Source organism: Delphinapterus leucas, chromosome 9, assembly GCF_059928025.1.
Source record: "Delphinapterus leucas isolate spDelLeu-1000000601 "Yukka" chromosome 9, BTC_Dleu_Yukka2, whole genome shotgun sequence".
Lineage (NCBI taxonomy): Eukaryota > Metazoa > Chordata > Mammalia > Artiodactyla > Monodontidae > Delphinapterus > Delphinapterus leucas.
The window spans coordinates 53034314-53045714 of NC_143137.1; the positions used below are offsets into that span (position 1 = coordinate 53034314).

Genomic DNA, 11401 nt, shown 5'->3' on the forward strand with positions numbered 1-11401 from the left:
GTGATGTAAATGCGATACTTTATTTTCTTTTGCAGCACTAGCATAAGATATTCACCTGCTACTGCTTTTTGCTAATTTCAAAAGAATCCACTTGAGATGCATTTTAGAAATAGCCACTATAAAACATAGATATACTGAGTTATATAAGCATAGTGAAATTGTTACATTACAATAGACATAGTTAATAAATAGTATCAGAACCCATCATCAAACACTATAAAATGTTCACATATAGGTAAGATTTCAAATCTGATGTCTTAATCATTTAAATATTTATTCTATTTACAGTGTTTCTGGAAATGGACCAGCATACAAAGCCCCCAGGGTAGCTATAGAAAAGCAACTCCAGCAAGGAATTTGCCCAGTTAAGAGTGGCAGAAAGGTATCGTGCATGAAGAGTGCTCTTCTCCTTAAAGGAAAGAATCTCTCCAGAGGCATTTCTGATAAACAGCAGTCCACCACACCAAATCAACACCAGTTACAAACGGACAGATGTTTGTTTGGAAATCAGGTACCACAAACACCCTCAAATCTTAGCAATGCAAATCACAGGACAGGAGTGTCATTTTCTTTTTCCAAAAAAGTGCATCTAAAATTAGAATCTTCAGCATCAGTTTTCAGTGAGAACACAGAAGAAACCCACGACTGTAACAAGTCACCCGTCTATAAAACAAAACAAACCACAGAGAAATGCATGCGCTGCAGGTTTGCAAATGAAGATACACACCTCACTAAGGAAAAAGATAGAAACATCTTATCAAGCCATCTGGAAAGTATTTTACACAATACCTTCTCCGTAAGTTCTGAAATTTTGCAAGACAAAAATGACTCTGTTGATGAAACACTAGAAGATTCGATTGGCATTCATGCTTCATTCAGTAAATCTAACATTCATGTTTCAGATGTGGATTTTACTCCTTCCAGCAGAGCAAAGGAAACTAGAAATACAGTGAGGAACACTTCAGAAAACCTCAGTAATCACTCATGCCAAGCAAATGTTTCCTCCAACCCACCAAACATTTACAAGCACAGTGATGCCAGGATATTTGAATGTTTGGATGAGCTTCCATCAATAGAGCCAAGTGAACAAAGCAGTACAGTTCATCTGAATCCCAGCTCCAGAAAGGAGAAGAAAGAAAAATCATTAGATAAAATAGAAAGAGTTAGCAGAAATGTACAAGGTCTTGTGAGAGAGGCATATCCCCGTGATGTGAAGTCCAAACCACTGCCTTATCTCCACGTACAAAGCAAGGATGGCCACACCACTCTCCAGTGGCCTACAGAACTGCTTCTCTTTACAAAAACAGAGCCCTGTATCTCTTATGGCTGCAACCCATTATATTTTGATTTTAAGCTTTCTCGAAACACAAAGGATGGCCATTATCCAGAGGACTTAAAAACAGAATTGCTGAAAGAGCCCTCAGAAATGAAGACTACAATGGAAAACCAAGTCTCAGGTTTAATTAAAGACCAACAAAAACTGATCCAAGAAGACAATCCGTCTCTGAAACCAAAGATGATGTTAGCTAATCCAGATTGGGAAAATTTCCAGAGAAAATGTAATTTGGGCTACAACAATTCTAAGCCCAGTGCGAGTGAACATAATTTTAGTGCAAGTGATTTGGAAATGAAAAATCCTGAAGTGCCTGCTTACCGTGATATCTCTCTAAAGAATTGTGTAAGAAAGAATAATAATAGTGATAATGAACTTAAGGAACCTTCAAGGGCCCATTGGCAAAGCTGTCAAAGGGCAATTCTAAATGATGCAAATGAGGGCCTATCTTTTTCTCCTTATATCTCTAGGACTAAAAAACATAAACTGATTTCCTGTGATCCTCATTTGGATTTTGAAGATGGGAATAAATTCACCTGGAATTCTAGTCCTTACACAGTAAGGGGCCACAGTGACCATGGAAAGGACTTCAGTGTAATTTTGAATAGTAACCACATCAGTATGACCAGCAGGGTTTCTGGATGTGGAAAAGCAAGTTACAAGAGAAGTTCTCCAAAGGTGTCTGTGAATACATGTTCTAGCCCTTCAGACACATCCCCTGGCAGTACATCCAGCTTGAGAAGTACTTGTTCAAAGCATAGGTCCAGTAGTCATGGTAGAGGTAACTTGCTCTACTTTTGTAAAAGAGAACACAACTCAGTCGAAAGGCACAAATGGAAACGCCGAAAGCACAGCTGTCTCTTCTTATCTGATGAGCTAGCAAAGAGTGACTGCTCACAGTCTGAAACCCAGAGTGACAGGGGCTGCAAGTTGTGGGAATCAGTTAAAAATGAAAAATATTCAAAACATGGTTATGGTCACTGCAGAGGAAAATATAAACTGGGCAAAAATCAACAATTTTCAGGGTCAAAATCCAAGAGAATCACCCGTTGTGATTCTAGCTCACGGTTTTCTTGTGCTGGAAACAGTGAAAATCCACCTAATTGCCAGGGACCTCAGCACAGCAGATTGGGCTCTTACTCAAGAGAGAAAATGTATTACTTAAATAAAAGTGAAAGAAGTCAACAGTCTTTGGACAGCCCTCATATTTGTGATCTGGAAAAAGTAAAACCCATGCAATGTAACTCCGGGAATATCAGCTGTCTTCTAAAGAACTGTTCAAGCAGCCCTTCAGAAACCACAGAGTTGAACACTGTAGAAGGAAAGAGGACTCCCCTCACAGCCAAAGGTCTTTTAGAAAGAGTACAAGCCAAGAAATGTCAGGAACAATCAACTCATTTTGAGGTCTCTTCAAACAGCTGTAAAAATGAATCAGAGGCTCCTTCACAAATCCAATGCACAGTGCAATTTACACCACCAGGCTGTAACAGACATGCATTGCCTTTGTCTGAAAAAATACAGAACACAAGTAGAAGAAGAAAGGATAAAGGTAGTGCAATGCAAAGAACTATTGACAAAGACAAAGTCAAAAATTCCCAGACAAATGATTTTACTGTTTTAGTAGACACTGATTGTGATGATCATCTTTCTAAAGGTATAATTCACGTAGTGGCAGAGTCTCAGTTACCAAACATGAAAAAGTATCCAACAACAAAAGAACAATCAGAGTCATTAATTAGTGAAGTCCAACCTTTTATTCAAAGCTGTGACCCAGTACCAAAAGATTTCCCTGGTGCTTTCTCATCTAATAGATATACTGGTGTTACTGATTCAACAGAGACCAAAGAGGACCAAATAAATCTAGACTTACAGGATGTAAACATGCATATGAATCAGGTAGAGGGGAATATAAACTCTTACTATGACAGAACTATGCAGAAGCATGACAAAGTAGCAGATGACTTAGAAGTGTGTCATAAATCTCTCTCTCCCCCACTAATTCAACAGCCCATAACATTTTCACCTGATGAAATAGATAAATATAAGCTCCTACAGCTACAAGCCCAGCAGCATATGCAGAAACAGCTCCTATCAAAGCATCTTCGAGTTGTGCCGGCTGCAGGGCCCACTGCCTTCTCTCCAGCCTCTGCTATACAGACAGTTCCAGGTCACCAGCAGGCTTCTCTCACCACCATCCACCACACGTTCCTGCAGCATTTTGTTTCGGCTTCCATAAATGCCCATAGCAGTCACCTCCCTATAGCTCATCTGCATCCTCTTTCCCAGCCACATTTTAATCCATTCACATTTTCAACTCTGACTCCAACCATCATCCCTGCACACCCCACTTTCTTAGCGGGTCATCCCCTGCACTTGGTCACTGCTGCTCCCTGCCACCCATCTCACATAACACTTCAGCCCCTGCCCCCTGCAGCATTTATCCCCACATTGTTTGGCCCTCACTTCAACCCGGCCACAACTTCTATCATCCACTTGAATCCTTTAATTCAACCACTGTTTCAAGGTCAAGATCTTTGCCATCATTCTTGCTCCAGTCAGATGCAACCATTAAATGGAGTGAAAGAGGCCTTAAATGTGTCAGCTCACTTGAACTAACAGGTGTTAAAGCCCCTCTTCTGGATAAATAAAACAAATTGTCACTACCTACAAAATTATGTATTTAAAGTGGTCTGATTATTATAAGATTTAAAATAGTGGTACCAATGCAAAATGTGACCAATATAGAAATATGAACTGAATTGCCAATGTTGAAATACAAGCATTTTAAGGATTTCTTTTAATTTGCAAAAATAATTGGACAAATTTAAAGTAGTTTGATGGAAAGGTAGAGGGAAACGTGTTAAAGATATTTTTGAATGAGTTCTCACATAATGTTATAAAAAATAGAAAAAAGTTAGGCAGATCATTAATATTACAAAGAAAATTAAATGAAACATAATACTCTATCTTCTAGGTGTTCGTTGAACGAGTGAACAAGTGAATGAATGAATGCATATTTGGTTTTATTTATCAGGTAATAATAAAAGGTCAGTGAAAGAAAATTATGTGTTAAAAATTGTTTGTATGGTTCACTGTCGACTAACCTTTCAATCAATACAATGTTTCAACCAATATAAACTATATTTTCATAGGAAATAAGAGATGGCAAGAAATTTTCTGACTAATTCAAATTGAAAACTACTCTTCAATGCAAAACAGTCTTATGCAGATTGTATGGCTGAGTTTCTGTGGAAGATTGAATTAACTTCATTTCACACACTTCTATGTCAAGAGAATTTTGTAATTGTAAGAATCACCAACATCTAAAATTAATAATGTTTAATTTTTATAAGAAAACATATATAAACTATCATTAGTATTTGCTAATGCAAAATAAAAAAATAAAGTATACTCAGAGTAATATTTTGTATATATTGGTCAAGCTTTCAAATATTATTGGGGCTAAAATGTTAAGTTTTCTTTATTCTCCTACTCAGAAATCTGTGTTCAGCCAACATATGTATAACTGGAGAGGTAAAGCTTTGGAAATGTCAAAAATTTTACATGATATTTATTGAGAAAAATCTTAAAAGTATTCAGTGTATTTTGTTCAGTTTTACTAGATATTTATAAAATACCATGAATGATGATGAATAAAATCACCATTCCTATAATTTTGCAAATGATTTTAAACATTCATCCAAAATGTTTTCTGACCCACAGAATTTGCATTTCTTATATCTGTATTTCTCAGTGGCCCTCCAGTTGTTTATTATTTTATATTCTTAAAAGAAAGAAAACTTGTGTGGCTGAACATTCCTCATAAGCATGGGTTTCAGAGAAAGTCAAATTAAACAAAAATAGAGGTAATCAGTCATCACTACTGTGTGTATGATGATGCAAACTCCTCTACCACTAGAAGATGAGAAGGATGGCTTATACAGCCTTGGCTTCACAGGAATGAGAGCTGTACTTACTGAAGGCCTACTGTGCACCAAGATAGGTTGAGCACTAAGCCCTCATTATCTCATTTACTCTTCACAAATGTATTGATATTTTGAGATCAGTATTATCATTCCTCTGTACAGCTGAGGAAAATGAAGTTGAAAGGTTAAGTTCTTAACACTTGAAAACAGTAGGAAAGGACATCTTTGATGCTGGTGAAGGAGAGATGAAGAGAGAAGAGAGAGAGGGAGAGAATAAAGTGAATTAAAAACTTTAACATAAACAACGTAGTTTCCTAGATATCACCAGAAACTTGTGGGATGGAAATTTTGACTGGAGTATGGCAGTGAAAAAGCCTAGCTTAACTAAAAGGAATAGAAAAATGGAAACAAGACATCAAATAGCAAGAAATTCTATACCTGTGTGGAACTCCATAAAAGTGATTATAAAAGAACATTGATAAACATTGAGTGGATTCAAAAAAAGTGAAATAAATGGAATATTTCTTATAAAAATAGATGACAAATGGCCCAGCACATAAAAGGAAAAGTAATGTGGATGACTGTTTCCTGAAACAGATTACAAAGCTGATGTAGCGCTAAGACAGAGTAATTATGGGAATTCACTAGAAGCCTTATTATGAAAAAGACAGCACCTGGTTAATATTTATAATTCTCTTGGTGACAGTTTAACCTCTCAGAAGGTTAGAATAGAGAACCTCTACTGGGCACTTAATTTTGACTAACAAGGATAGATTGATATGAATTGATGGCATGGAAATGACTATCTTATATTATCAGCAATGAAAATGTTCACTGGATATACTTACTGTCTTGGACTAAGGGAAAGCAGACTTCACCATTTAAATAAAAGATAACTTGTACTCCAGGGTAGGCAATTATAAAAGTTGTAGCATCACATGAGTAAAGCTACCATTACAAAAGATTCCAATGAGGCAGAAAAATGTAGTCCTTTAAACAGTCCAATATAAACTGAATGAGGAAAACATTCAGAGTAATTGTTCAAGTACCATACATATATAAACAGTAAGACAATAGCTATGGATCAAAAATGAACAGAGATTAAGTCAATGCCTTTTAAATATCCCATTTATTGGGAAAATCATAAGATTTTTTTTTGCTTCTGCATACTGCTAGGCAGATGATCTAATAACAACAACAACAATAATAATAAAGTAGTGTTACTTAAATCTGATTTTGTTTTGTTTTCCCTATTAAGGAGAAAGTTCTTCAAAGTGGAAATTATAGAACCAACATGGATAAGAGTTTTGGAACATACAGAGAAAATTATTTCCTTGCCATTTCAAATAAGTTTGAATCTTCACATTTACAAGAATCTTACCATAGAATATTAAAATTTCCTAAAGAAGACCTCATGACATCAATCATCCTTGAGAAATTAAGGCAGACTGGAAGAGAAATTAGAACAAGCATCTCTACTTTTATGAAAGGAACAATATTTAATATAGGTATTACTGATTTAAAAGTTAGCATATTTATAGACAAAATTTTAAGCAGAGCGTTTAATGAAGATGAAAAGATAATCATTAGTAACTCTAACAGGTATACTAAAAACAAATAGTACAAAAACATAAGTATTTTATTTTTCCTTTATTCACTTTATTTTCTTTCTCATTTAACAAGTATATATTAAGGGCCATGTGCTAGGCAGTAATCTAACTGGTGTTGATATAATAATAATCAAAACTAGAAATAATGCCATAATATAATTTAATTCTAATTGAGTCATGCAGACAAAAACCAGAATAGACAAGTGATATGATGCTATGCCAGATGATGATAAACACTGCTGAGGAAAATAAATAGGGAAAAGTAGATAACGGTGCTTGGGCAGGAGTAGTGGCTAAAGTACAATTTTAAATAGGGTAGTCAGAGGAAGCTTCACGGTGAAAGTGATATTTCAGCAAGGACCTGAAGGAAGTGAGCATTCTAGGCTAAGAGAAGACCAGGTTTCAACAACTCGTTGGGTAAGCTTGTCATACTTAAAAGATAGTATGAGAACATAGTATGTGCCTGGGAAAGAAGGTTTCAGAGACAGAATTATAGAAGATAAGGTCAGAGAAAAAATTTTGGAGCAAAATCATGTGGGATCATGCCAACCATTATAATGACTGGCTTCTACTGTGAGATGGAAACTATTGGATAACTTTAGCAGATGAGCAACATGATTCTTCTTAGATTTTACCAGGGTCGTTCAGCTATTGCATTGTGAATAATTGCTAGGGGAGTGAAGATTGGAGTACGAAGGCCAATTAGTAGGTTGAAATGTTTCAGGCAAGAGAATGCAGTGACTTGCTCAGTGATAGTCTAATGGAAATGTTGAGATGTGGTGAGACTCTGGATTTATTTTGAAGGTAGGGCTGAGAAAATGTGCTTCATATTGGGCATAAGGTATAAGACAAAGAAAGGAATCAGAGGTGATATATGAGTACTTTTTGCACAAGCAACTAGGAGGATGGATTTACTGATAACTGAAATACAGAATACTGTGGGAGGAACAGGAGAGGAGAGGAGGATTGGTTTAAATATTCTATTTGAGATGCCTGTTAAATATTGAAGTGGAGATATTGAGTTGGTAGTTGGAAATATGAATCTGAAGTTTGAGTAGAGGTGTGAAAAGAACAAATACTTTCAGGAATTATTAAAGTATAGAAAGAATCTGAAACCATTAGCCTGGGTAATACCAACAGGGGTAGGTAGGGTGGATAAAATATTCAGAGACTGAGCCCTAGTTCACTCTGATTTTAAGAGTGGAAGTAGAAGGAACCATATATCCATTCTTTTTCAGATATTTTTCCCATAAAAACGAGACCATGATGAACTTCCAAGTTTCATAGGAAAAAATCAGAACAATGTGTGCCTATAAGGCAAGTAAAGAAAGTGACTCAAAGAAGTGAGAGTGATCAACCCTGTCACATGTTGCTGAGTCAGGTAAGAAGAGGATAGAAAATTAAGTATTCTTTTAGTTACGTGAGCTTGGTTGTTACCTTGACCAGAGACATTGTGATGAAGTGGGTAGTTGGGGGCAAAAGATAGTAAAATGTGTGGGTATTTTATAGAGAGACATTTTATGATTCTTATAAATATCCTTATGGACAATAGTCAGTGCTATATGACAAATGTGCTTTAATTGCTAGTTAAACAACTATACCCCAAGAATATTGAGACTTGGACTAATTTCATTTTCGAGGGAGGGTTGTAGAGACTGGTTACAAGTCTTTGCGTTGTAGTCTGTTATATTCAACATTTCATAAAACGTGGACAAAATCATGGAAAGCATGTCTAACAGATAGGAGGAAAACACAAACCCAAGAGGATCAGGAATGGAGTGAATGGCACAATACCATGTGAAAAAAATTCAAAAATCATAAAAATGGGACAAAATTTGAAAGGTGAAATTCAGCACGAATAAATGTCAAATCATACATTTATCTTTAATTAACAGAGTCTTGTACACATAGATTGTTGAGGAGACAGAGCCTAATTCTAGTTTATCAGTAAGATGAAGGGTTTAGTAGATTACAAGCGCCATGGGACACAGTGATGTTAAGAAGCTGGTGAAAAGTTATGAAATATTAGGTTATTCTAAAGGAATTATACAGAATTAGAAAAATGGCATTATTTTAAGTTTTTAAAATTACTTTTATTAATATATAATTTATATAACATTAAGGTGTAAACCATAATGATTTGATATTTGCATATATTGCAAAATGATCATCACAATAAGTCCATTTAACATTCATCACCATATGTAGATACAAATTTTTTTTTCATGATGAGTACTTTTATTATTTTTTAACATCTTTATTGGAGTATAATTGCTTTACATTGTTGTGTTAGTTGCTACTGTATAACAAAGTGAATCAGCTATATGTATATGTATATCCCCATATCCCCTCCCTCTTTTGTCTCCCTCCCACCCTCCCTATCCCACCCCTCTAGGTGGACACAAAGCACTGAGCTGGTCTCCCTGTGCTATGCGGTTGCTTCCCACTAGCTATCTATTTGACATTTGGTAGTGTATTTATGTCAATGCCACTCTCTCACTTCGTCCCAGCTTACCCTTCCCCCTCCGCATGCCCCCACATCCATTCTCTATGTCTATGTGTTTATTCCTGTCCTGCCCCTAGGTTCCTCAGAACCATTTTCTTTTTTTTTTTTTTAGACTCCATATATATGTGTTAGCATATGATATTTGCTTTCTCTTTCTGACATACTTTACTCTGTATGACAGACGCTAGGTCCATCCACCTCACTACAAATAACTCAATTTCGTTTCTTTTTATGGCTGAGTAATATTCCATTGTATATATGTGCCACATCTTCTTTATCCATTCATCTGTGAATGGACACTTAGGTTGCTTCCATGTCCTGGCTATTGTAAATAGAGCTGCAATGAACATTTTGGTACATGTCTCTTTTTGAATTATGGTTATCTCAGGGTATACACCCAGTAGTGGGATTGCTGGGTCATATGGTAGTTCTATTTTTACTTTTTTAAGACACCTCCATACTGTTCTCCAAAGTGGCTATATCAGTTTACATTCCCACCAACACTGCAAGAGAGTTCCCTCTTCTACACACCTCTCCAGCATTTATTGTTTGTACATTTTTTGATGATGGCCATTCTGACCAGTATGAGGTGATACATAATTATAGTTTGGATTTTCATTTCTCTAATTATTAGTGATGTTGAGCATCCTTTCATGTGTTTGTTGGCAATCTGTATATCTTCTTTGGAGAAATGTCTATTTAGGTCTTCTGCCCATTTTTTGGATTGGGTTGTTTGCTTTTTGATATTGAGCTGCATGAGCTGCTTGTATATTTTGGAGATTAATGCTTTGTCAGTTCTTCACTTGCAAATATTTTTTCCCATTCTGAGGGCTGTCTTTTCGTCTTGTTTATGGTTTCCTTTGCTGTGCAGAAGCTTTTCAGTTTCATTAGGTCCCATTTGTATATTTTTGTTTTTATTTCCATTTCTCTAGGAGGTGGGTCAAAAACGATCTTCTTGTGATTTATGTCACAGAGTTTTCTGCCTATGTTTTCCTCTAAGAGTTTTATAGTGTCTGGGCTTACATTTAGATCTTTAATTCATTTTGAGTTTATTTTTGTGTATGGTGTTAGGGAGTGCTCTAATTTCATTCTTTTACATGTAGCTGTCCAGTTTTTCCAGCACCACTTACTGTAGAGGCTGTCTTTTCTCCATTGTATACTCTTGCCTCCTTTATCAAAGACAAGGTGACCATATGTGTGTGGGTTTATCACTGGGCTTTCTATCCTGTTTCCATTGATATATATTTCTCTTTCTGTGCCAGTACCATACTGTCTTGATTACTGTAGCTTTATAGTATAGTCTGAAGTCAGGAAGCCTGATTCCTCCAGCTCCGTTTTTCTCTCTCAAGATTGCTCTGGCTATTCAGGTTCTTTTGTGTTTCCATACAAATTGTGAAATTTTTTGTTCTAGTTCTGTGAAAAATGTCATTGGTAGATTGATAGGGATTGCACTGAATCTGTAGATTGCTTTGGGTAGTATAGTCATTTTCACAATGTTGATTTGGCCAATACAAGAACATGGTATATATTTCCATCTGTTTATATCATCTTTAATTTATTTCATCAGTGTCATAGATTTCTGCATACAGGTCTTTTGTCTCCTTAGGTAGGATTATTCCTAGGTATTTTATTATTTTTGTTGCAATGGTAAATGGGAGTGTTTCCTTAATTTTTCTTTCAGACTTTTCATCATTAGTGTATAGGAATGCAAGCAATTTCTGTGCATTAATTTTGTATTCTGCTACTTTACCAAGTTCATTGATTAGTTCTAGTAGTTTTCTGGTAGCATCTTTAAGACTCTCTATGTACACTATCATGTGATCTGCAAACAGTGACAGTTTTACTTCCTCTTTTCCAATTTGAATTCCTTTTATTTCTTTTTCTTCTTTGATTGCTGTGGCTAAAACTTCCAAAACTATGTTGAATAATAATGATGAGAGGGGGCAACTTTGTCTTGTTCCTCATCTTAGTAGAAATGGTTTCAGTGTTTCACCATTCACAATGATGTTGGCTGTGGGTTTGTCAT

At 35.9% G+C, this 11401-nt stretch overlaps 1 protein-coding gene across 1 annotated transcript; it reads left to right on the forward strand.

The window, feature by feature from the left end:
* Window positions 1–266: 266 nt before the first annotated feature.
* Window positions 267–5384, forward strand: ZNF804B (zinc finger protein 804B). The gene has a single exon (XM_022585203.3). It carries the CDS (start codon window positions 392–394, stop codon window positions 3947–3949), a length of 3558 nt encoding a protein of 1185 aa, XP_022440911.2. The 5' UTR covers window positions 267–391; the 3' UTR covers window positions 3950–5384.
* Window positions 5385–11401: the final 6017 nt, after the last annotated feature.